Raw genomic sequence first — 26488 nt, 5'->3', positions numbered from 1 at the left:
GCATGCAGTAAATTCCTCCCTTTCCCACCAGCCGAGATGCAGCTGAACCCTGGTTGCACTCTTAACATACCTCTTCTTTCTTGAAATTGAAAGGAAGCTGCATATCAAGGATCACTGGAGAAGGGGCTCATCACACTAGTCTTAAATGATAGTTGGAGGAAAATGTTTTTAATGGTCCAACTGTAGTGAATTTATAATCTGTTGTTTTGTTTCACAGGGGCTTCCTTGATATAAATTCAGGTCATCCTGTCAGAACAATAAATGAGAAGCTCATGGCAGAGCTCGGCCAGACCTTCCCGCTGCAGCGGGTTGACTGTTCCCTACCTCTGTTGCACCAAGGCCTTCCCACCTCTTTTTCTCATTCAGACGTCTTTTGGATTGCTCCTGACGCAGAACAGAATCCAAGCTCTGACCCAACAGGCAGTGGAGCAGCAAGAACTCTCTCATTTTCTGGCCTTAATTTCTCCAAGGATACAGACCAGAATGAGTGTGTAAAGGTTCCTCAGAAAGGAGACCAGATCTCACAGCATTATCATCTTAGACCTTCCCTTCTGGCTGATGTTCAGCCAGTTGCACAGAGCTTGGGATTTCTTCCTGGCACTGTGTATGTTCTCAGTGGGCTGGTCTTTAGGAAGTGTCTGATCTCTCCACACACGCTGCCAGTTTTTCATGAGACTCTCTTTATCTGCACAGTTAATAAGGGCTCAGAGGGTCACTATATCCAAATGCTTATGGATAGCATTAAAAACTCCCTGTGTTCTCTGCTCCAGTCTGATACACTCGTTACACTGAGTTTGTCAGAGATGGAAGTAGGAACCTATGAAACAGCAGAGCTGAATGGCTTTGTCACTTCCGAGTGTCAGCACAATAAAAGTCAATATTTCATCTGTGTAAAAACTGCTTCCTACCCCAGTGCCAAGGGCTCTTGTGTAGGAACCATAGCAGCAGCTCCCAGTGGGCTAGTAAACAGTGATCTGGGCACTGTGTTTGCATCTGTGAATCTTGACCTCCTGGCCATGCAGGTCTGTGGCATTCCTGACTGGCGAATGCTCTGGACCTTCGATGAGCGTTTCCTGAATCAATTTGGTAAAGGGGAGTTAAGACCCTTCAAGAGTTTTTCACTCTATCCACCTTCCTATGTGCATGACATCAGCTTCTGGGTTCCTGAGCGGGAGCAGTTTGATGAGACTGCGTTTCACACTGTTGCTAGGCGGGTGTCACAGGAAACTGTTGTATCCATCCAGCTGCTTGATACCTTTCGGCAGCCGCAGACAGGACAGACCAGCCTCTGCTACAGACTGACTTTCCAGTCCTGTGACAAAGCTCTCACTCACCAGCAGGTGGCAGAGATGCAGATGCGGTTCAGGAAGGAGATACAGCAGTGCTTGCATGTAGTGCTTAGATAATTATTAGACATTCGTTAACAGCAACCTTAATTTGTTTTGTTAGAAATGTGGATTCCATGTGGCGTGATCCCTTAATACTGTGTGTTGTTGCTTTGTGTCGCCAAATTATGCCTTTTGTAAAGGCAGCGTAGATTCAATTTAAAATGTGTTATACACATAACTTTAATTCTGTTATCAGAGATAATACAGTCTAGCTGCCTTCCCCTAGTTTGACTTGAAATGTCAGGTCATGGTTGGCTTTTATTGTACCAGATTCCTATAAGCAAGAATCACTCTGAGATCCACCTTTCTTATGCATGCAAAGGTGGTTTAGAGGTAACAGTTTAGCTCATTCATTGTTACTTGATTATATTCATCCCAGAACTTTTATTGATGGATCCTATATCATTGATCATCATATCAGTCAAAATATGGAAATGGAATGATTACAAATTGCTCCTGTAAAGTGTTTAAATAAACTTTTTATGTGACAAGCAAGGGCTGGTCTCATTGTATCCTTAGTGTAAATAATATGCATTGGAGTACAAGGTTTTTTTTCTGCTGTTTTTCCTAAGGAAGAGCAACAGTTGCTTAGTCTGCGTCAGGCCAGGCAAGTTAAGAGTTCTCAACTTGGATCTTTTGAGCCTGTTGGTGTCTTCAGCAGTGCAGTCACGGGCTGTAAGGAATTGGAAACCAAATTCCCTGCATCACAGCACTGCTTGCTGCTACGTCCAGTGCACAAACGAAAAAACTTAGGAAATGAGAGTTTGGGCAAATCGCTGTTTACAAGCATTACAGGAGCCTGGGTTGGAGCTAGGGCAGAATCTGCCCTGCCCGAGGCCCTTGATACAGCCCTCTTCCCTGCCGCAGCTGAACGTCTCGCGGTGTTCAATGCTTTTCTGTGCCGGGTTTACCCTCCTCTTGGGAACCTCCTCCCCGCAGGATCTGCAGGCTCAGGAGAAGGGGCCACGCTCCCCACCCAGCTCAGCGGGCGCAGGTTGGGGCGAGTGTCGCTGCGGCGAAGTCTCGCCGTGTTTTTCCTTCCACTTTTGTGTTTTTGACACCAAGTTGAATCTGGCCCCAAGCATCTTTAGCCCAGGGCAAGGGGCTTCCTGCTTGCCCCATTCACCCCGGCTGAGGTGCGAGCTCTAAGCAAGCCCGGGGCCTGCACGCGAACGAGGTGCTGCTCCGCCGCCCTCCCATTTCCCAGCTGGGAAGGTGGAGGCCGCCGCCACCCCGCGCGTACCCAGCGCTCGCCGGCGCCACTGCGGCTGCGCGGACCGGAGCGGTGCCCGCACCCAACGTGGCGGCAGCCGGCTTCAGCCCTTCCGCATTCCGCTCGCGCCTGCCCGCACTCGGCATGGCGGCCAAGGGGCTCCGGCAGCGGGCGCGGGGCGGCGGCGGGGAGGCGGCCCGGCCGCGCGACGACCCGCCGGGGCCCGACGACACCAAGGCGGAGTGCGTGGGGGGGCCCAGCTCTCACCGGGCTGAGTATGGGCAAGGCGTGGGGAGCACATGACATGGGGAGGACATGGGCAGGACATGGGGAGCACATGGCACAGGAGGACGCGGGCAGGGCGGCCCCGGGGCCGGCAGGGCCTGGCGCGCTGATCCCTGGCCCGCTCTCGCCCAGGCCGCCGGGGAGCAAGGCCGGGCAGGTGTGGGCGCCCGAAGGATCCACCGCCTTCAAGTGCCTGATCTCGGCCCGGTTCTGCGCCGCGCTCCTGAGCAACGTCTCGGACTGCGACGAGACCTTCAACTTCTGGGAGCCGGTGAGCCGTGCGCCCCGACCTTCTCGCCGGGCGCCGTGGGAGCGCGCCTTCCCGGTCACTCGTCTCCTCTCTGTTTGTCCCTGCCCTGCAGACGCACTACCTCGTCTACGGGAGAGGGTTCCAGACCTGGGAGTACTCGCCCGCCTATGCCGTCCGCTCCTACGCGTACCTTTGGCTTCACGCCTTGCCAGCTTTGTTCCACGCCAGAGTCCTACAGACCAATAAGGTAAATCGAAGCCACCCCTCGGGGAAGCCACCAGGCCTCGCGTCTGCTGTCGGCAGAGCCGCTCTGACACCGTGGGCATCAGAATTGTTAACAAGCCTCTGTACGTGCACGTGCATGGGGGCGCAGGCACTAAACTAGCCTCAGGTTGCTCTAGTGCCTGCAAGCTAGGAACCGGTTGACAAGGTGCCCCTTCAGATCAGCGAAGTTTGACGTTATGGCTGTGGATTTCCGAGGAGGCAAAGGGATTTAGCCGGCAAAGCTTCCGCTCACATTTCTGGGAGATGTGTGGCTAATTTGACTCGCTGCTTGGGGAATCCCAGCCCAGACCACTTTTCCATCCCCGCTCCCTACGATTAATGTTAGTGTTTTCATTTTTAAACAAAGTATGTTAGTGCCGGCATGCTATGAGTCTTACATTTCACGCCACGCACTGAAGACACGTGACTGTACAGGGAACATTGCAAACATGCTGTCTGCGAGACTCGATACGTTCCCGCTTCCACACTAGATGCCATGGATCCGTAGATACCTAGGATGGGTGGATCTGTGAGAATGGTCCCATTATACACAGCCGTTTTCAGGAAGAAGGGCTAACTTAATTCTGGTTCACTTGAGTCATATTTTACCATAAAGACTTGCATCAAAGGGCTGGATTCTGTACCTGTCAGCTCAGGAGGAGCTTGCTATTGATCTCAGTAGGCACAAGGTTGAAAATTGAAAGTAAGGGCTTTGGTTCCATGATTTAACCAGCAAAGCCCTTGGGGTTCTCACCAGGCTGGAATCGCTCCGTCGTGGTGGAGCCTTTCATTCCTGTGTGCATTGTTTGCATGTGCAAACCCTGTTCTGACTCTGAGCGTTTCTCTTAGGTTCTCATCTTCTATTTCCTGCGATGTCTCTTGGCCTTCGTGAGCTGCGTGTGTGAGCTCTATTTTTATAAGTGAGTAGAGGAAGCTGTTTGCTCAGTGAATAGCCAGGTGTAATGTAGGCAGCACAGTGCAGCTGTTGCCACTGACACGGGGAGTCTAGCTCACATGGAAGTGCCTTGCTGCAGTGTACTTCTTAACACTACAGTTGATCAGAATACATATCTAAAAAGGGTCCTAGAAAAACACTGATTAAACCCGCACCGTGGTGGGACAGATTCTAGCTGGAATCCACTGAGTACATCTTGACTCCAGTACTTGGCTCAGGCTGCGTGCACAGCTCTTCCACTGATGGTGTAACAGCACAAAATTGCCAATCCAAAACAGAGCCAAGCTTTGCTGGTGCTGGACAGCGAGTGGCTGGTGCCGGTCATGTCAGCTAGGATACACTAGTAACTTCAACCTTCATCACCCCAAGCTCCCCCTTAGCTTGACTGACAGATTCCTGCTCTGCTGCACGTTCCAGTGGAGTTTGCAGCTCCCTCAAGCAGAGGCCTGGCAGTGCCAGTAGTTGGTGTAATTGTTGCTGGCTGACTCTCTGTTTGGAGCCATTGTTGTCCTGTTGCACTTCTCCCCCGCGATGACCATAGTGCTGATTTGTCTTCTGGGAAGCAGGCTGCAGCCTTCAGCATAGCACTGCTGGCAGTCATCTGCCACCAGTGAGAGCCTGGTTTATTCTGGATGGTAGTCTTGAAAACTGCTAGACCAGGAAGCCATTACAGTGATGAAGCCCAGTCAGAGGAAGGGTACTGGGCTGGATGGATCTCACTTTTGACCCTTCCTGGGATTTGCTGCAGAGTGATTTATCCTGGTAAAAATCCGGGCCTTGCACTGGTACTGTCAGGTTGCAGGTGTGAAATCCCATCATAGGCAAGGCTAGCTGTACTTTCTTCCACCCCTGGTTGCCTCTGGGAAATGAGCAGTGGAGCCAGTCGGGTCACACTAAGAAGCCCCATTCAGTCTTCATTTGCACAGAGCATTTGTTGTTCTGTGCACTGGCCATTTCCATGCCTGATTCTCTCTACTTCCCTAGGGCCGTCTGCAAGAAATTTGGGCTGCACGTGAGCCGGTTGATGCTGGCCTTCCTAGTTCTCAGCACTGGGATGTTCTGCTCAGCAGCGGGTAGGTTTGCTCAGAGGTGAGTTGTGGGGATGGGAGACAGACTGCAGCCTTTATTCTCACGGCACTCACCTGGCCTTTCGAATCCCTAACTCTCACACAGGATCTCAAATACTCTGGGAATATCCTTCCTTAAATAGTTACGATGCTTTCACCTGGTACTACTGCAGAAGAAGGCCACATGCTGGCATTGTAATGTACCAATGTTTCCTGTTCCCCTGCTGATCTCTGCTTGGCTGCCAACCTGTACCCACCTGCCAGAACAGGTGTTGTGTGTGTGACAGGAGGTTTTGTGCAAAGGCTGCAGGCATTTCACACCGTGTTTTCTTGCGCTAGGTATGGATGTGGCCTCTGCAGGAGAGGCGGTGTCACTGTTGGAGTGTGGCTGAGATCCCCTGTTCTATGCTGCCTGTGTTTGTTTATAGCGAGGGAAAGGCAAGCCCCCCCGCTGTCTTGGAGACACTACAAGCCTCATTCCTTACACATTTATGTTGCCATAATCCCTCTCTGGGTTTTTCAAGGGCAGTGCCTAGGCCATTTCAATCCCTGTTTACACTGGGGGCAGGTTCACATCATCCTTTCCATGCTGGAGGGGAGCAGGTGTGGTAAGATCAATAGAGATGTTCTGGATTGGCCCCTAGTAAGGCAAGCTGGGGGTTGCGGGGACAGGCCAGGAGGAAGCATCTCCAGGCTGGATCTTGGCAAGGTAAGGATGAGAATCCCTTTCTGCTGAAGCGAGGACTTCAGAAGGAAACCTTTGCTCCACTGAGACCAAAAGCTATGTTGCGGTTGACAGCAGTGGGGCCAGGATTTCAGTGCCGGTATTTCTAGCAGGACTTCACCTGTTATAGGCATAGGTTGGCTTCTATGTAGTGCTTCACTGCCACGGATGCTTAGCTGACCCCTTCCTTCCCTTGCTTTGCAGCCTTCCTTCCCAGCAGCTTCTGCATGTACACCACAGTGATCGCCATGACCGGTTGGTATATGGACAAGACCTCCATCGCCGTGCTGGGGGTGGCAGCGGGAGCCATCATGGGCTGGCCCTTCAGTGCCGCTCTTGGGTAAGGAGAAGGGAGAGCCTTGGCTGCATGGATATTCTGTGCTGTTTCAGTGCTGGGCTCCCAGCTGCCAGGCCTCCCGCACGTGCACAGAAGAGCCTGTGGCACCACTAACAAAGCCTTGCTCTCATGTGGTTCAAAGCCATAGCCACTCTGCATAGACTCCGCTTGGCATCTTTGCCATACAGAGTAGTCATTGTGCCTGTGGCTGCTGCAGACTTGCCTTGCAGACACTAGGGGCTCATGGTTAACACCAAGGGGTCCTAGATTTGATCCCCTCTGCCAACAACCCACCCACCTTGAGACTTGCTTTTATGGAGGTGGTGTTATTGCCTGACACGTTACTTTCCGAGAGGCTTATATTCTATAGGTCTTTCTGACTCCTAAGTGACCTGAGAAACATTCCTACGCTGGGGACTGGAGCACTGACAGGCAGGCCTCCTTACAGCAGCCTCTGTCCAGTGATAGGACCAGTCGCCGTGGAAGGCAGGCTTGCGTCTCCTGTCAATGAGACTCTGACACATGCTTTTTTTGCCAGGCTGCCCATTGCTTTTGACTTGCTGATAATGAAGCGGAGGTGGAAGAGCTTCCTGAACTGGTGCCTGGTGTCACTGATCCTATTTTTGGTGAGTTGCCACAGCGAGGGCTAGCATGAAGAGCAGGGATGGGGCTAGGGCTGTGGCTGAGCTGCAGTGAGAGGACTTGCCCAGTAAGGGGCTCATTAATGCAACTCACGCAGATCTTCTCACCCCACGCACCCAAAGCATCTCCTGGTGGGGCTTGGTCTTCTCATTCCCACAGTTGAGCTGTGCATTCATCTTTTGCCACAAGGCTCTGAGTGGCAGGGCTGTCTTTCTCCCTTGATGTTTTTCTACTGAATGTCCAGCCCTTTCAAAGAGAGTAGAGCAACTGCGACCCACCAGGGACCTGGTATCTCCCACAGCTCAAATTAGCGCAGCCCACAGCTGGGCACTGCTGCAGCATGTGCTGCCCTGACTCTATATTCATTGTCCCACAGCAGCTGGGGAGAGACTGGCAGGGGTGTGCACACCAGACCTCCTGCATTCTCAGTGTCACTGCCTCATCGCTGTACATAGGGCTAATGATGATGTGCATTGTATGCCGATTCTAGCCCTTGGCGAAGGGCAACACTGGGTACGGGCTGCCAGTGATAGCCCAGCAGTTGTGAAGCATGGGGATAAAGTGGCTGTTTGTTTTCTGGCACAAGTAGAGGCATTTGGTGGCAACACTCTTCAGTGGGCAGCTTGCAGCGACTGGCCACTGCAGGTGACAGCCAACTGTGTGATGTGAATTCTGATTGCTTTGTTCCAGGTCCCCTTGGTGGTTGTGGACAGCTACTACTATGGGAAACTGGTTGTTGCGCCTCTTAACATTGTATTATACAATGTTTTTACACCTCATGGACCTGACTTATACGGTGAGTCACTTGGGACAAAGAGCTGAAGGGATGTTAGTGGGTTGCTTGATGGGATAAACCCATGAGCTTGCAATCCCCAGGTGTTTTCCTGACCTGAATTTTCAAGCAGGGCCATTCTTCCGCCCCCCCCATCTCCTGTGAGCTGATAAGTGAAGCAGTTCCAGGCTTACGCCGCTGGATGTCTCTCTTGATTCAAGAATACACGCATCAGGGTTATATTTCCTGTTTGTTTTGCCAAGCGCTTTAAGTTCAATTGCTTTTGATGAGTTCCTAGCTTTGAAGTTCAGTGCATCACAGAGACATCATGGGATGTCTCTGCAGCTCATCCTTCCTGGCAGAGATCTGCTCGCAGCAGACTTGTTTGGAATACAATGCAAATGCACCAGCACAGACAGAATTCATTTTTACACGTTTCAGATTCTCCCTAGTACGCAGTTACAATTTCAGCTCGTTTCCCCAGTGTTATTCAGCAGGGTTATTTGTAACAAAGCCCTGGATGACTCATCATCTGTCTGAATAATGTTGGTTACGCACTCAGACCAACTGCTAATTTAGTTGGAGATGCCGAAGAAAAAGCCAATGCAGTTTGAGTGTGTTTGTCAGGTTTAATTCCGGTGTTGGCTCTCCTTGGCTTTTGTAGGCAGGGTGTGGCACCCTGGCACCACATGCAAAGGAGAGCACAGCCCTGAGCCCTTTCAGTTCACATTGAGGCTTCCCAGACTCACTGGTTCCATGCTCTTGGGGATCTGCTTCCTTCCTTGACGATGCCTGTCCCGAGCATTGCTAGCAGCAGTTTAAGGAGGTTACTCTCTGGGAGCCTGGAGAAAGATGAAAGGTTAATGAATTCCACATGCTGCAGAGTGTTTTGAGCAGGCTTGCTGGGGCTGGGGCTTTGCCTCCTGTGGGGGTCTCTTGATCTCTGTTTAGCTCCCAACTCCTTGTGAATTTGGTTGGGGGAGAGACTTGCGGGGGGGAATTCTGAGAAAGGTGGAGGGAGGAACAATAGCACTTAGCCCTATGTAGCTCTCTTGGTGGGGCACAAAAGACCTGCCCCGCACTTTTGAGGTAGATGCTGCAGGAATTGTTAGCATCACTTCCCAGATGAGGAACTGCAGCACAGGGTAGACAAAGTGACTTGCTAGAGGTCACCAGGGAAGTGAGTGGCAGAGGCAGGGTTAGATTTCATGCGGTGTAGTTAAAAGACGGCAGAAACTCCAAACTGATCTGAGGGGAATGTGCTTCTTCACACAGCCTGTAACTACACCATGGTACAACTGGCCACAGGGCGCTACTGAGCTCAGCCAGACCCAGGAAGGGACACGGATGTGGGTATCAAGTGTCTGGAGTTGTCAAAATGAATGGCAAAAACATTCAGAAGGGATGTTAAACCTCAGGCCTCAGGGTTTAAGCTGCTCTGTCTAGTGGAGACCAGGATGGCACCTAACTCGGTGTTTGATTTTACCCCACAGCTGCCGGCCACAGGCTTCTTACCTCTTCCTACAAAATGCTTGGTGCTGGCTGTGGCTGGAGACAGGATGCCAAGTTGGATTGATTTTAGGTCCAACCCAATCTAACAATTCCTGTGCTTCTAATCTGGGAGCTGGTTCCCTGTCCTGTGCTCAGACCCTTGGACTCCATCCCACCAGAAGAGAAAGGCATGGGGTTGGGGCGGGGTGTCTTTGCTATTGGGGATAGCTTATCACTGAAGGAGCTGAAGACTGGTAGCCTATCTAGGGGGGAGCCCTTGGGGTGTCCCTTTGAGAGCTCCTTTTAACACGGATGCTGGTGCACTCCTGATTGCCCTGGGCTGGACTGCAGCAGCGATTAATTGCGAGTGCCTTCCTGGCCTCTAGTTGTGCACCGCAGGTCACATGGGCAGCACCTTTCACTGGGCCAAGGAGCATTTGGTTGGGCAGCCTAGTCCCTCATCTCCTGTGTCTGTAGTGTAGGAGGGTGAGCTTTGTCCTTGCCAGGGACCTTGATCTCTGCTGGAAGCATTTGAATGAGTAGCAGCGAGTCCTCCATTATGGAAACTCCAGATGGATTTGGCAGGGGCTCCTCTGACTTTTCAGCGCTAGTGCAGGAGCTGCTCCTGGTGACCTTGGGGGACCCATCCATTCTGAAGAGTTGTAGTCGCAATGACCCTCGTAATGTCTGTGCTAATGCAGGAGCCACACTTAACAGCTGCTTTATGCAACGCAGCCCAGGTGGAGTGCTGTACATTAGGGATTTTTATCAGGGTTACTCTTACCCCTGCTTATGGAGAGGAGGCAGCTGGCAGAGCGACTGCTTTGGAGCAGAGGGGCTCCTTCCAGCTTCCATGGGAATGAGATACAAGTCTCAACAGCATTATGCCAGCCCAGGTTTCCCTTGCATATCTCCTGTTGCTATCAGAGCATGTCAGCAAGGCGGCTGAGCATGGGCTCAGCCCACCTGAGCGAGAGGGCAGTGACATCTCCATTGCCTTCCCTTTCACCTGGCTCATGGTCTTTTCTGGTCTTCAGGCCATGCTCAGCTCTGTAGTGCCCCTGGTATCTTTCCTCTGCTTGCCAGCTGAGAGCGAGGACAGCCACTTTTACAATTATTTTTAGATCTAGCTTCTGCAGTCTGTCCAATAACTGGCGGTTACCCGGTTCCTCTTTCCAAGGGCAAATCTCATGGGTGGAGATTTCATACTCATGGTTCTTAAGGCCCTGAGGGGGTTCCCCCCCCATCCCCTAAAAATATAGGCAGCTGGTGATTCTCAGGAAAACTATTATCTGAGAGGTCAGGAGAGCGTTGAGAGCTGTTCCCACGCGACCTGGACCGCTGTGCAGTGATATTTGCTGTGACAGGAGCTCTGGCTGTGAGTGGTGACCCTGCAGAAACTTTGTTTTGGGCTTGATCAGGTTCAGGTGATTTCACTGGAGTTTCACCTGAGTTGTACAGCGCCTAGCACAGCAAGATCCTCATCCATCCCTGGGTCTCCTAAGTGCTGCTTTACACAGTGTCTGAGTCTGGCTTCCTTAAATTAAAAGTCATAATGGGCCCTGAAGGAGCTCTGAGGTGGATTTAGATCCTGGGATGCCAGCCACTGCTGGTTCTTCCTTCATGTGGCCTGATACATCGGTGCTTGAGCCTCCCTCTGTCCCATATTAGCAGCAGCCTTTTCCCAGGATGTATCGCTGTTCATAGCCAGAATACAGAACTCACTGCCCTGTTTTGTTTCTGTGCAATTTATTCCTTTGTCCCTGCTAACAAGTGACATAGTAGAAGGCTGTTTGCTTTGTGCTGCGGTGCAGCAGCCCCTCCCCTCCCCTCCCCACCCCAGTCCTCTCCTCTGAAGGACACTGTTGGGGGCAGGATTGCTCCTGGTGTGTAGCGGGCTGTTTTCCTCCTCATTGCAGTCGTGTGTCTGATCACCTTGAGGCATTGCACACGATGAGCATAGAAGTGCTTTGCCTTGGGAAGCCCCGAGACAGAGCATCTCTGAAGGGGTGAGTCACCACAGCGACCAAGCAGGGGACCTGTGTTTGTGACACACAGCCATGCGTCAGTGGGTCACTTTGCTTGCCCGCATGACGCATGCTCCTCGTGAGAAGCCGCTTTCCTTTCTGAGCCGCAGCAGTAAATATGTCCTTGGACAAGAAGGACGGGTCCCAGCCCTTGGTGCGGAAGGGGCAGTGCTGTCACGCCTCAGCAAGCGCTGGAGCACTGGTCTCAGGCCACTCATTGCCTGAGCCTGTCACAGGGTGGTTGGGTCTCAGAGAGCCTGGGGTCAGCCGTGATCTGACTCTTTTCCTCCCAGGTCGTTTGACTGTACGCTACATAATAGCCTTATAGAAAGGGCAAAGCAGGCAATACAAGGCAGATAGCCTCCTGTCCCCATCGCCCTCCCCTCAACATACGGATTGGCCTTGGCATGGTTTCTTGAGGGCCAGTCACAGAAGTGTCAGTGCGGCCTTTCCAGGCAAGGGCTCAGAGAGGCTAAAAGCCACTGAAGTGCCTGCACCAAGCCCTAAACTCCAGAGGGATGTCAGGGGAGAAGCCTGTGAGACAGCATGCGAGGTGGAGCGGACCAGATGGGTGACAAGAACTGGCAGGAGAGGAAGGGTTCATTAACATTTTGAATAAACAGACAGTTGAGGGCACAGAGGTGAATTGGACACGGTACAAAACGCAATGCAAAGTCACCCAAGGCGGATTGTGTCTGGCATACCTGACATTGGGAAGCCTTCCTCTGGCTTGGCTTGGGACTGCCCTAAGCCATGGTTGGCTTGCTGCCTGGGTGATTTTGGGGTCTTTATCCCACCTCTGGGTAGACTGAGAATTGTGCTGGTGTAGGGCTCTGAGGGGAGAGCACGCAGGTGGGGAGGGATTCAGGGTTAATTGCTGATCCCTTCCCCTCCTGAACAAGAAAAAATCCCCTTAATTGCATTTTGCTTCCAGCGCCACTGTGCTCCCAGACAGAGGCTTCCCATATAAACTGAGGCGCTCGGGCCCTGCCGTGGCAATGCCTCCGCGGTCTTGATGTTACCAGTTCAGCTTCTAATCACATTTAGTTGGTACAAGCTGCAGAGGTGTCGAGTTTTCCTCGCTGCTTTTCAGTTGTCTGATTAATTTCAACACGGACCCTTTTTAAGTGGTTCTGATTTCAGGAAATTGCTGCGGCATGTGACACATGTCACAACAGTGCAGTGATTAAAGCCCCCGCATGTCATTTGCCGACTGATTGAGCTAATCATACCGAGAAAGTGGCAAACGTGCAGAGAGGAGCTGGCGTTCCTCATTGTTCAGGATTTGCAGCCTCTTGAGTTAAGAGTCCAAATGAGTGACAGTCGGACTGGAACGTCTGTCAGTTTGCATCCTTCAAAGCTTGCAACCAACAGAGACACCTGAGTGTGTCACGCTCGAGGAGGAGGGGCTGGATTGATGCTGTTTAAAGCTAAGCTGTAGGGAGAAAATGGAACGACGCAGGGCAGTTTCAGTAATGAGTGTGCCTAGAACTAGCATCTGGATGAACTTTGCTGGAGGTGCCTCGGGTGAATGAAGTGTGAATGCAAGCGCTTTCCCCTTGTTTGTTAGTAATAACATCTTCTGGCTCCGGCAGCGTGTGATACCGCATTGTTCCAGAACGGCAATCATCTCGTAACATCCTGAGCTGCTGTCGTGCCTCTCAGTCACTCCCCTGCAGTAAGTGCGTGTGGGTGTAGAGGAGCAGAGCCTCTTGGCTTTGTCAGTGGCAGCCACGACTTTCAGGATGGGAAGATGGCTGTTCGGCATCTGGGCAACGTATCTGCCTCCGGAGGGGCACGATTCCTTGTTGCGACCGATAGCGAGGGCACCCTCGCTGATTTATGAACAGCAAGCAATAGGCATGGTGTTTAAGACTCGTGGTTGGGGAGGGGAAGAGAAAAGGCAGTAGGCTGGGTGCGTTTTTGGTTAAAGCCAAGTAATCACCCAGGAGAAGCGAGTTGCCTAGAAGCCGCGATGTCACACTCAGTGCTGCGGCCCCTTCCACGCACTCTTGGCCAGTCCTCCTGGCACCATCATCTCCATTTTGTAGAGGGAAAAGGAGAGGTGGGACTGACCCGGGGGGCCACATGCCTTGTCAGTGGCCAAGCCACAATTAGAAACCACAGGCTGATTTAACTGAGCGCCACACTCCTCCCATCAGGCTGTCCTGCTTTTCGGACCCTAAGACCCTTCTCACCCCATGCTGCAGTCTGGGATTCGCTGGGTTTGGGGAGAATTGATTTCTGACCCTAATGATCACAGTCACAGTCAGACAGAAAGGAAAGGAGCCGCCACAGCATCTCGTTCTGTTAGTCCTCTTGCACTAATTGCCTTCCTTCTCCTCAGGTACCGAGCCCTGGTCCTTCTATTTCATTAACGGCTTTCTGAATTTCAATGTGGCATTTGTCTTGGCTCTGCTCGCCCTGCCGCTGACCTACCTCATGGAATGCCTCCTCCAGAAGTTCCACGGTGAGTGCTGGGAGCTGAGCAAGATCCCCCCAGGCCTCCCTGGAGACTGAGGAGGGAGCTTGTTGCACCAAGTGCAGCCTTGCTTTGCTGGCAGCAAACTGTTCAGTCACATGGCAAAGTTCCAGGTGCCCCTTCCCCAAAGCTCAGCACTGACCCTGCGATGTGCTGCTTGGATTGGGAGGGAGTTAAAACACCCACGCTTGCAGCACCATGTGTGGAGGGGCAGAATTGCATTTAGTTTGTTTAGGGATGGTCCTTTTTACTTCTCCCTCCCTACAGAAGAATACAGCGTGGGGCAAGGCTGAAGTGCTTAGACCAGTGATTCTCAACCCGGGTGTCACAGTACGCTGTTGAGCCTCGAGAGCCTTTCAGAGGTGCCGCTGCGTGCCGCACACTGTTAGCACTGCTAGGTGTACAAACACAATTCACAAAATAAACCCAGAGACTGCAAATTGGAATCCATAGCGTTAAAACCATTCGGCCTTTCTGAGTTCTTTGCAACAGAATAATTGCTCTGTTATTTTTCTGTAGTCAAAAAAGGAGTGAAACCTAAGAGCCGGCATTTTCTGAGGGGAGCCTCAAGTCTCAGAAGTTTGAGAAACGGTGGTCTAGAGCAAGTGCAATGCGCTGTACAGCACACAGCCTTCAGCCAGACAGGAAAGCAGTGTACAAGTAACCCTGACAGATGTCTGGGCAGGAGGAGAGCACATGCAGTCGTCTCCATCTTCTCTCGGATGGAAGTAGCAGCCTTCAGGGTGAGGAGGAGCCCTTCTTTTGTGCTCTTCTGCTGTCATGTTAAATGCAGCTGCCAGAATATTTTGGATTAGGGCTTTTGTGAGAACAGTCTGTTCTTCATAGGGTCTGCTTGAGATTTGTTGGATCTTTCTTTGTAAGCCATTCTGCCCCACAAAGAGCCACTCATTTCCCTTGCGGTAGTTCATATGTCAAAGAACCGGCAAGATGCTGTTTGTACAGGGCCTTTGCCATTTAGCAGGACTGAGCGCATGTAGGGCAGATTTGGGGAACACTTTTTCACACAGTGGGAAGCATCTCTCTACCTCCCTGCATCAATCTAGCACAGCAGCAATGAAACACTTAACTAAGACTCTGAGGTTTCCATTGAGAGAGCCCAATATTTACCTCCCAATGACAAGACCCAGGGTTAAATTCTCAGACTTCCTGATTTAGAGAACAATACGAATAACCAGAACAATTGATTGCATCTCAGAATGGGGCTTGTCAAGTGTTGTCCCAGCTCCACTGTCATAAACTCTGTTTTTGGCAGATTGTGGATTCGTAGGTGTCAAGGCTAGAAGCGATCCTTGAAATCAGGCAATCTGACATCTGCCTTTCAAAGCAATCACTGTGGCCTTTAGAAATGACAGCGAGATAGCAGCATGTCCTCTAGGTTCCTGTGGGATTTCTCAATTCAAACCAATCACATTTGGCAAAATAATCGTCCAAAATAAAACCGGGGGCTGGGGCTAGGGCGGGGGAGAAGAGGTGACCTCAAATCTGCCTGCCACGAACACAACCATCCCCAGAGTTTTTCAGATGGATGGCGCATGCTGCCTATTAGGGGCAGGAAGCAGCAGCCTGATTTCCTGTGGCACTTGGGGTCCTGCATATAGTCTGGATTTTTTTCTGTAACCTAAAACACTCTGATGGAATCAGCCTCACCAGAAGCACATCGGAGAGGGGGTTGCCTGTCTCGACTGTGACTAACATGCTGTTGGGAACCAGTTAAAGCCCAGTAGGAGAGCCTGTAAATGCAGGTTGCCTGCTGCTCACTTGCCGCTCATGTACTTAACAGCAGGGGCTGTGCTGCTGGGTGCTTTGTTCCCATTGTTTGTGAAATGCCTCTCCACTTCATTGTGTGACACTGCTTTTGGGGGTGATGGGGCCACACCTTCAGACTAATATTCCAGGGTAATTGCTGTTATTTTTGAATCATTTGCTTCCTGCTTTACTCAGAAGGTGCTTGAGAGATCTCACACACACTGTTATTTTTGTAATGAAGCAATGAAGGTTTTTGGAAATCCCAGTGCCTAAACAACTGCTTGCATTAGAAGTCTAAGGTCCACAGGAGCTGGATGTCTTAAGAGTGGGCACAGCAGGTGTCTGGTGCTTTCAATTCAATTACCTGCTCTGGAGTTTGTGTCCATAGGGGATACTGGCTTTTCTGGGCAGGATTATGCACGTGGCAGGTCCCCTCCTTTGGAAAGCCACCGAGGAAGCTTTTGCTCCGGACCGATTTCTTTCCATGTTGGCTGGAGTGTGGGCATGTGTGCAAATATTAGATGGAGCAGGGGTGACTTAGGACTGAACAGTGAAATGTTATGCATAAGGAATGGGTGGACAGACCAAGACAGAGGTCATTCCCCACATCTTGATTGACTGATTTATGCTTTTTTCAGTTCAGAATCTGGGTCGCCCATACTGGCTGACGCTGGCTCCTATGTACCTCTGGATCATGATTTTCTTCAGTCAGCCACACAAAGAGGAGCGGTTTCTCTTCCCCATATATCCCCTCATCTGTCTCTGTGGAGCTGTGGCTCTTTCTGCCCTTCAGGTGGGTTTCAGAGGGAAGTGCTGATTTTTTTTTTTTTTTTTTTTACAATCCAGCACCTATGGGAAGTTTAATTGCTAACTCACTTCTGTCTCATTGCTCCCCAAAGCTTGGGAACATCTGCAGAACATCTGCTGCTACAACACAATCTGCAGAGCTCAGCAGTGCCCCACGTGCAGTTCTGAGAGCGTGTGCAGTCAGCCGTTCTCGACCTGTTGGCTGGCAGGGCTTTCGATTTTGGGATGTCTCTCATGGATTCATAATGAGACCCCAGAACCAAAGAGCACAACAGTTCTAAAGTTAAAATGAGTGTGTGTGCGGTGTGTGCTGCTGTCACAGAGCAGCTACCTAAATATATTCCTCCAGTTCAAGTGGATGGAGATGGTGTCTGCAAAATCATGTAGACCCCCGCAAAACTATGATTTAGGAGGAAAACTACTAGGATTTCTCTCCCCAAATAGGTTCATAGATTAGATTCAGGAATGTCATAAAGGCGTGAATGACTGTTAATACTGCAGCACTCTTGAGCTTCAGTGCAGACTTCTGAATAGCCCAGCCACAAAGGTCACGTTTCACAGCTTCATAATGCAATCACGGTAGGTGTTTGTCAGGGATTGCATCTAAGGAGGAAGGGCTTGGAAGATCTGGCCATGAGTTGTTTCATGGTGAGCCAGGGTTATTCTCCACCACATGAAACAGGATTTCTGGGGAAGGGCAATGGCAGTGTTGTAGTATCAATGCAGAGAACATCCAAGAAGTGTCCCCTGGGTTGATACCAGTGATATCAGCTGGTACCACCACTTTGTGTCCAAGGCCTCCTGCTTGGTGGGCTGGAAGGAGCAGATTCCATGCCTTTCCCTGTACGTTGCTAGGAACGACACACTTACTTAAAGAGGGAGAGAGATTGTTTATGAAGTGTTTTAATCTGCATTTATTAAACTCCTTTTTGGATTCTTTAAAAATAGCTGTTTCCCAATGCTGAGAGTAAACTGTTCCAAATCAGCTCAGGCTGCACAACACTGAAGTTGTTCATCTCTTGCCTGCAGAAAAGATGCAGACACTAGTCCTGTCAGAGCATCTCCCAGCTGTGCCCCTCTGTTCTGCCATTACCCCTCCATCCTGGAACGCGATACTCCATGCTGTCCTGTGGCTCCCTCTCAAATCATCCCTGCAGCAGCCCCAGGCCCTTACCCACCATTGCCAGTGCCCCTCAAGGTGGGCTTGCCTTCCTTTTCTCCTCCAACCTCTGCGGAATGTGCTTGTGCTGAATGTTTGCAGGATCTGGTCCCACATCCTCTTTAGGCTTGTAGCCCTGACTGAGAGTCGCTGCATGCAGCAGCGGAGGCTCCGCAGAGGGCAGTGGTTTGGGACACCTGCCAAACGTGGTTGCAGGAAACCCTAATGTGTATTTCTGTCCTGCATATGTTAACACCATGCATTTGGTTTTGCCCAGTATGTAAGATCCAGCTGGGGGTTTAATCTTCCCCACTCACTATGCAAGCCTGGGAGGAAAGGGGCTCCCAGCCCCTCCCTCAGACCAGTTCCCCCATGGGAAGACAGCTGTTAGGAGATAAAAGCAAAGGAGTTAAGAGGTGCAGAGACCGTGTTAGGCCAGGAAATGCATGATGCCTCCTACAAGGGGAAAAGGAGAGGTGTAGGAGCTGAGTATGCTTCACTGCTGTTTCTGCTGGATGTGCCCCCGGCCATGTTAGAGTATCAGGGCCCTTTATATATTTCTTATAGGGATTTTTTTTTTAAAGACGCTCGAGGCTGGGCTGTGTGTAAAGAGGGCTGCACACGTGTTCGTTCTTCATGTCCCTGCATCCTGTTTCAAAGAACACGACTTCTGTTTGGGGAAGGTGACCAAGAGTCATGCAGTGGTGACCTGGCAGTGCCCCTTCTTTTAACGGTGGAACAAGTCTAGCTAGAGAAAGGGAAGAGAGTTCCCGCACTAGTCTGTGGGGAGTCCTTGTGGCGGGTCCTTCCAGGGATCAGTAGAAGCAGCATCTGTTGGGAATAGCAGGGCCAGAGGCCTGGTCTGGAGGGTGTTGTCATGGCTGAGGAGAAGGAGGGTTGGACAGCTCTTTAAATAACCTAGACCTGCAAGAGGGAAACGCAGTGAAATGGCATGTGTCTCTGTGCATTCCTGCGGGAGCTGAGCTGGGAAAGCTGAGCTAATCGCACTCATCTCTTCTTCACTCCTCAGAAATGTTACCACTTCGTATTCCAGCGTTACCGCCTGGAGCACTACACGGTTTCCTCCAACTGGCTGGCCCTGGGGACGGTCTTCCTGTTTGGGCTGTTGTCACTGTCACGCTCGGTGGCCTTATTCAAAGGTTGGTGCAGTAGGATTGCCCTGATCTTGTACCCAGAGTGGTTCCTGACCTGGGAATGACGGGGCTGGAGTGGGCATAAAAGTGGTGTTCCTTTAACTCAACCAGTCTCGTGAAACCAGTGCATCAGTTTCCTTCTTGTACAGGCACTGGTGTAGGCGATACTGGGAGAACACGGTTTTGTTCCAGCACAACTTGTGTCCCCACTAGGGAATGTGCCAGGATAACTTTATCTGTCACAGAGCAATACCCACTACCTAACGCAGTGAGTCACAGAGTTAGAAGTGACCTCGAGGGACGTGTCTTCCAACCCTGCACATACAACATCCGTTGGGCTTACGCGTGTACTTAGCTTTAGGTCCTACTCAAGAAAACATTGACTCCATCTCCAGTAAAGGGACACTTACCTCAGTACAAGCTTCACAGGCATGGGTATGTGTTCAGGTGCTTGAACCAGGGCTGTAAGTAACCATAATGACTTTGATAGCCCAGTCACCTGGGTCAAGTTAACACAGACATCAGATTCAGGCCATCTGCAGTAAGGGCAAGAGAAGAGTGATAAAGGTGCCAGCTGACAGCATGATAAAGGAATGGAATTTGAAATCCAAGTACATTTCATTTACTCCAGAGGCCTTCAGGTAAAGCCCTGAAAGTTGCTTGGGGCTTTGCACGTCTGTTTACTCATACCTTTCTTTGTATTTATTTTCTTTACTGCGGGTGCCCACTTAATGTGCCAGTTATGGTCGTCCGGGAGTCGCTGGATATTCAGTAGGACATGTTTTCTGTGAACAACATGAAGTGCTTGTTATTTTAGCAAAGTCCTTGTGGTAACTCCCCCTGCTGTAAGCTTAGCTAAGCCAAAGCTAAATAGAAATCAGTGGGATGGGCAGTGTCAATGGCAGTTAAGTGGCAAGGGCTGGAATGCTTGCGATTTGGGGAGTATTTGGGAAAAATCCAGGTGATGTTGAAGGAGGCCTTGCTTCGATGTCTCACATGGGTTAGAGTTAGTGTTAATGGTGCCTGCTACCAAGTGCTGGTACCGTTTTGCCAGCTGCTCCATGAGCTGAGGGTGGGGACTCCAAATAGTCACAGAGGTCTGTCGGGACGCTAGGCTACAAGCAAGCCATGAAAGTACTGCCCACCTCTTGAGTCTTACTGACAGCCTTCCTCCTCTGTAGGCTACCATGGGCCTCTGGACCTGTATCCAGAGTTTCACCGAATTGCCACTAACCCGACCATTCACACAGTGCCAGAGGGGAGGCCGATTCATGTCTGCGTGGGCAAGGAGTGGTACCGATTTCCCAGCAGCTTTCTCCTGCCAGACAAGTGAGTTGCTCTTCTCCCCTTAGGACCTAATTAACGAGGTGCTGAGGCACGAGTGCATCTTGTAAATAAAATTTCTGAGAGTGACCTCCGGGTATGTTCTCTTCGTTCCGATAGATTCACTGGGCCCTAGACATTTGTCTTGGCGAACAAAGGGCTACATTATATTGTCTAGAAACCCCTGTGAATTTGGGGATCTCCATTTACGTGCATGCCTTCCTGCTTTTCTCTTGAGAGTAGATTGCTGCCAAATTGTGGTTTTTTGTTTTCTCAATCCCACCCGCTAGTGGCTCTTACGGTTTCATTCCAGATTTCCCCCCTTCTCTTTCCTGCAGTTGGCAGCTTCATTTCATCCCATCAGAGTTCAGGGGCCAGTTACCGAAACCATTTGCCAAGGGACCAATGGCCACACGGATCATTCCCACAGACATGAACGACCAAAACAGAGAAGAGCCATCCAGATATGTAAGGACCGTTTGAGCTTTCTTTTCCTTTCCTTATCATCGTCTTTATTTATTAGGGTCACTATAGCACTGAGGGGTCCTAGTTGAGGATCTGGATCTTCTGTGTCAGGTGCTGCACAAAGAGAGAACAAAAAAGACTTCATGTAGCTGCATCCCGAGGCAGGATCAGGTTGTGTGGGTGCCCAAATCTTGGCTGCATTTCATCTCTTATTTGAAGCGATTTATAAAAAAAAATACAAAAAACCCCTGGTAGTTTTAGTTTCTGAATCAATGTCCTGTTGTTTTCTGTGATCCCAGGGAACTGAGCTGAGCTAACTCAAGTCATTTGAAATCCCCCACACAAAATGTTCACTGAGGAGTATGGAGAACTTTCCTTTCTTTTAAAAGTACATAAATAACAATGTCTACAGTGTTTGTCACAGAGCTAACAGGAGCTTTACCTGAAGCCATTTGAGAGACAGACATCATTCATTTCGAAGGGAAGTTGTTGAGATAACATATATCAATGTGGTACATTTGTTTCTTTTCCAGGTTGCCTGGTGTTACCGCACCAAAAATACCACTTTTTCCCCTTGCCAACTTGCCTGCTGTAGAATTATTTAGCAGATTAAATGTCAGATTCAGGAGGCAGTTTTCTGCGAGCCCTCTCCCTCCCCCCTCTTTTTTCCTTCTACAAGAACTTGTTGGATTCACAGCGTAGACCACTGAATTCGTGCAGAAACATGTTCTAGTCAGATCTTGCATAGGATTCTGTATTGCTGCTTGGGCGATAGTGTGCACACTTTACGTGTAGTGCTAGCTGGAGAGCTTTTAGTCGGTGTGTTTGTAAGGATCTGGCTTTAGCAAACAGACACATGATACTACTCCCTTGAGGGGGATCTGGGAGAGAAGCCCTGCTCCCGGCACTGGACCAGAATAGCTGAGCAGGCCCCGGAGCAGAGGCTAGAACCCAGGCTGCGCTTTGGAAGCGGCTGTGCTGAACACGTTAGCACGTGTTAGGCATGCTCCAAGCATACCAACCAAACCAGGCCTTTCAGCGAGCTGCCTAGCGCATGAATCCTCGGTGCCCTGGGACGCAAGGCCAGCACCGAGATGTTCACCTTAGCCAAGCTGGCGGCAGCTCTCACCTGCAGCATGGGAACTTGAGGCACCCAGGTCAGTTTTCTGGTGACAATTTCGCCCTCCCCTCCAGGCGGTCCAACCCCAGTGGGGCTAGGGTTCTTGTAGCCGATTCATTTAGATTGAAATTCAGCGTAATCCTTTTTTTTGGACCTGGCCGTAAGTGACTTGCTCTGTGGCATCAGTAGAATTGAACCCGAGTGCTGGGGTGTGGTTGTAAAACATTGGCCCTTCCTCTCTTTGTCATCTGAGCAGGTGACTAAGACGAACAGCCGCACACTAGCCAGTGCCTTTCTTCCTCTTCTGCCGGCCCCTTGAAGGGTCTCTGCAGTATGTAGGAGGCACTCTGACGCCACACAACAGATCCTTAGTTGTTGTAAAGCAGCATGGCTCGCAGAAACCAAAGGACAGAGGCCCACTTGCACCCTCCCGAGGCCCCTGCCTTGGCAAGACACCCTTGGCAGTGTATTTATCATTGGGTGTTGGGGACTCGGGCTCTCCGCTAGCACAGGAAGAAACCGAGTGGGGACCAAGGCAGGGGCTTTTCTGCAGGACCAGGGTGCAGCTATTTTGAGCCCCATTACGCAGCTCTGGGACATGGGAAGGAGGTGGATTCCCACCTGAGAGGAGCTGTCTTCCGCAGTGCATGTCATTTAGGAAAGCTTTAACGGTGGCATATTTTTAGCACAGACAGCTGGCTGGGGCACAGCTTGTGACTAATGAAACCAGGCGCAGTTTTGTTTCACGATTGTCTCTTAATGTCACCCTACAATTTTGTTATTTCTTCTGCAAGCCAGAGGGACCAGGACAGATTTAGTCCCTGCAGTCAGTTTGAAAAATACAGGAATTAGCAACTTGATGTAAGTGGGGTTTTCTTAAGTAACCCTTGATTTGGAGCTGCTAATAATATTAGGAGAACAGTGCCTTCTGCAGAGCAAAATGAGCTGCAAGGCATTGGAACCTACCCTGTTCCAGAGGCTGCCAGCAAGTGCTGGAAGGAGCAGCCAGGACCATGCAGAGGAAGTCAAGCTAAACGGTGTGAGCCTGTTGCTAATTTAAAGGTGAGAGGTCACATGAGGCAATGGGACTGTCTGAGCCGCAGGCAGTTCTGCTGAAGCTGGCTGTAAACTGCTTGGGAAGCACTGAATAAATCTCAGGGATCCTGTTGTTATGGGACACTGGGGGAAAAAAAATCAGGATTTAGTCATCCTTGCACTAAGGGTTTAATTCTGCATCTGTTACTCACGCTAAGGAACACTTAACTCAGACCCGTTGTTCCACTGGATCCAGTGTCGCTCTCGCAGACAGGGTGATGTTGGAGATGAAAGGTACTGTCCCTTCAAGGTTCAACAGGTAACCAAACGCTGGGTCTAACAGCATGAAGCTTTGCTTGAAGTCCCTGACTTTGGAGAAGATTGATTTTGGTTTGCATTGTTGTTCCTCCTCCTTTCCCAGGCTCCTCCATGGCCATGTCCCAAAGGAGATCAGTGACCCGCAGGCTCTGAGAGCTCAAGAAAATATCTCAGAAACGAGGGGTGTTTGGACAGGGTCTCTGCGAAACATGCTTTGACTGGGCTCTGACGGAGCAAGTGGGCAAGGTGCCATGCTGCGCAGCATGGGCAGCCTGGCTGGCCCCCATTTCTGTCCAGTTGCCAGCACAGAGCAGAGCCATTACAGCCCTGAGCAGTGGGCTGTACCCAGCATTCTGCCCATTGAGCGCACACCGCTCCACAGGATGTGGTCGGGCGCCTTCTCCAGTACCACGTCACACAGCAGCTGCACCAGGGCGAGAAGGGCTGCAGGAGGGGCTTGTGCGTTTGGGACTGCACCCTGCTCTGGGCACTTTGGTGAAACCTTTCCATGCACCCAGGGCTGCTTCAGGGCCCACACACAACTTACAGCCTCCAGAAACCCTAAAACAGGATGCCAAGCCCTATGTTGGCCCCACCCCAGGGTGAGTGTCACCCTTCACTTCATCTTCACTTTAGGAATGGGAGAATGTATCGTACAGCAGAGAAATCTTCATACTGGACGCTTCAGTCCTATCGAGGAGGCACTGAGGACAGAAGGGGCTGCTGGATCTTGGGAGCTGCTGCTTGTTCAGCACAGGAGCTTGTAGAGGCTCTGAGAAAGCGCATGACTTACAGACCAAATATCCTGAAAATGCATAACTCTCCCGTGGCTTTTCTTTCTGCCACGTTCTGCTCAGCTGAGCTCATGGCCATAACCTTTCACCTGCTGCTCCAGTGCAACACTGAGGAGCCATCTAGGCTCCCCTTTACCAAAGTGTTTTTAGCAGTTTCTAGCAGAGCCTGACGCAGATGCAGGAGAGTGACTCTGAACGTGCTGAGGGATGTTTGCAACACACAGTAGTGACACAGCGCTCTGTACTGCAGGGAGCCTGGAGGGAAGCAGCTTGTGGAGTAATGCTGAGAGAGGGGTCCCTGTTTGCCGGGGTTTCTGCTGCCTGCAATGAAGCGTACGCAGGGAGAAGCGACTCTGGCACACGCCGTGCACAGGATCGCAGCTTTGACTGGGTGAACGAAGGAGCTTGCAGCACTTCCACTTCACCGTGGAGCCCCCGTGATGCAACAGTCTTCTGGCTCCTTTCTCTCTAGTCTGATATAACTTAGCCCTTTGGTGTTTTCCTGAGCTTGACAGACTCTTGCCTGCTTATTTGGGCTTGTTTGGGAGCAACCTTGCTGCCTGTTTCATTTTACTTTTAATTGCAGAAGTTGTCACTAGAGGGGTATTACCCCTTTCTGGTGCAGCTGGACCTCCGTCCGTGTGCTGCTGGGTGCAGTGATCCTGAGGGGACACAGAACCACCCAGCCTTTGTGCTGCCGCTTGCTTAGCTTTGTAAGTCCCACCAAGGTGGCTGAGATGGGGCATCTGGTGGGGCTAGCCTAAGTATTGGTCAGCGATGGTTTAGAAGTGGCATTACTGCAGGGCTAGACCAGGTGACTCTCAAGGTCCCTTCCCACCGACGATCCTTTAGTCGTCCTCGCCTTGCTTCCTTGGTTCTTTGCTGCAGGGTCTTCCTCAAAACTTCCCTCACATCACCTCCTCCCTGGATGGGGTTTTTGAGCTTCCTTCTCCATCCCACCCCCAGCTTTGGCGGCTCAGATTGTGCTACAGCCACCTCCTCCAGTCACCATGCCCAGGATCCCGTGGGCATCTCTGGCTAAGGAGCCTGATCACAAATCCCTAGCTCATGCTAAGGGAAGCAGCTGCAGGCTGGAGATGAGGTTACGGGGTGGAATCTGGGCAGGAACGGTAGAGGATGAACAGGAGCCTACTGCCCTCCATCGAGGTACGTTTCCTGCCCTTGCCAGCATCACAGCTGTGACTGTGGTGCCCCAGCTCCATCCCGCCCTAGCTGATCATTCAGAATGGCGATTCACTTTGGGCAAAGGCCTGTGACACATCGTACAAGGAGACAAATGCTGGAAGGCATTTCACCCAGCCCAAATCCACCTCGCTGCCGTGGAGTCTCCATGGCACTTTCTCCCCACAAAAGCATTGTCTCTGTTTTGATGGCAGGTGCCTTTAGCGGTGGTGTAGGGTCAGGGAAGAGAGAGACAGGCTGCTTCATTCTGTGTGTCTAGCTGGGCGAGTCCAAGCGCAGGCTCTGATGGCAGCAAGGTCTTCAGGAGGAGTCAGCTGCAGCTTTCAGCTGCTCCTCATTTTCATTGCTGTTTGCTGATCTAATCATGCCTGGATTAGCTGCAGCCAGGGAGCTGCACTCGGATATTTCCCCGTCAGGTGTTTGAATGGGTGACGGCTGCAAAGTGCAATGGAGTCTGCGCTGTGGTAGGCTGGAACTTCTTGGGGCCTTTTCCCTGAATGTCTTTGCGTGTCTTGCCCCTCTCTGGTCACACCCCAGCCTGGGAGCAGGGCCCGGGTATCTGGGCACTGTAGCACGGTGGTGTGTTGCTCAGAGCAGCGTTCTGCCTATATTGAGAATGGCCTCTGAATGTTTTTAATCTAAGTACGTGTTATTAGTGCCCTCCTATCTTTGCAGGGGACGTGCAGCCACTCTTGCAGGTTGTTACCCTCTCCATAGCACCAAGGATCTCGAAGCACCGTGTAAAGCTGAATTAAAATCTAACAGCACTTTAGGGAGAGGGGGCAGTTGCTATACCCTTTGACGGATGAGCAAACTGGAGCACGCAGAGGCATGACATCCTAATGGCACACAGAGCCTGGCACAGAATCCAGCAGTTCCTTTTTTCAAAAAGCGCCCAAGGTCCCGTTCTCACGGGTGCCTTCGACAGTTGAGAACCTGTGTCCCCCTCAGTGATACGCCATCCGCTGCCGGCCCAGCTCGGTCAGTCTGGAGTGCAGTGAGCTGTGAGCCCCATGCCAGAAAAAGCCCCTCTAACATAGACACAGTCACAGCAGCAGAACGGTGCTGTTGCTAATGCAGGTCGCTGGGCTTTGGCAGGAGAGAAGTGACCCTGCTTGCAGGAGTGTGTGAATGAGGTTCTGGAGTACATCTGGGCTTTCAAAAATGTGACTGACGCTCCTAAACCACTTGGTCCCTTTTGAAAGTGCCAGCACACCTAGAGCCAGATCCCACCAGTCCTGACTTCTGGTCACTTGCCTCCACCACCAGATTGTTGTCCCGTTAGACTGTGCTTTCTACAGGGCGTATCCCATCCCTCGCCTACTCTGTTATGCTTGTTCCTCAAAGGAAGCTCGTCACAATAGGCCTCTCGGTAGCTGGCCGCTTCTGTTTGCCTTTTCTGCCCGCGGCAGCTAGCATAGTCCTGTAGGAGTGTCCAGCAAGGGG

General features: G+C 51.1%; 1 protein-coding gene across 10 annotated transcripts in view; it reads left to right on the top strand.

The window, feature by feature from the left end:
• The window catches only part of LOC149853500 (alpha-1,2-mannosyltransferase ALG9), a 43353-nt gene that overhangs the window by 2476 nt on the left and 14389 nt on the right, over positions 1–26488 (top strand). For 5 of the 10 annotated variants that reach the window (XR_016439089.1, XR_016439090.1, XR_016439088.1 and 2 more), the window contains exons 1-13: positions 2692–2876; positions 3019–3157; positions 3249–3383; positions 4250–4320; positions 5340–5428; positions 6351–6486; positions 7022–7109; positions 7816–7921; positions 13763–13885; positions 16303–16457; positions 18661–18790; positions 19966–20113; positions 20446–20575. Coding sequence is in view for 6 of the 10 variants with exons in the window: in XM_090026720.1 (XP_089882846.1) it covers positions 2746–2876; positions 3019–3157; positions 3249–3383; positions 4250–4320; positions 5340–5428; positions 6351–6486; positions 7022–7109; positions 7816–7921; positions 13763–13885; positions 16303–16457; positions 18661–18790; positions 19966–20113; positions 20446–20575 (1581 nt within the window). In the remaining 4 variants the exon portion in view is untranslated. The other 5 variants (XM_090026721.1, XM_090026724.1, XM_090026722.1 and 2 more) reach the window with 5 other exon arrangements.

This window comes from Crocodylus siamensis, chromosome 14 (genome assembly GCF_052110815.1).
Source record: "Crocodylus siamensis isolate JL-2025a chromosome 14, ASM5211081v1, whole genome shotgun sequence".
Taxonomy (NCBI): domain Eukaryota; kingdom Metazoa; phylum Chordata; order Crocodylia; family Crocodylidae; genus Crocodylus; species Crocodylus siamensis.
The sequence above is the reverse complement of the archived record's forward strand: the minus strand, read 5'-3'. Positions and strand labels throughout refer to the sequence as shown.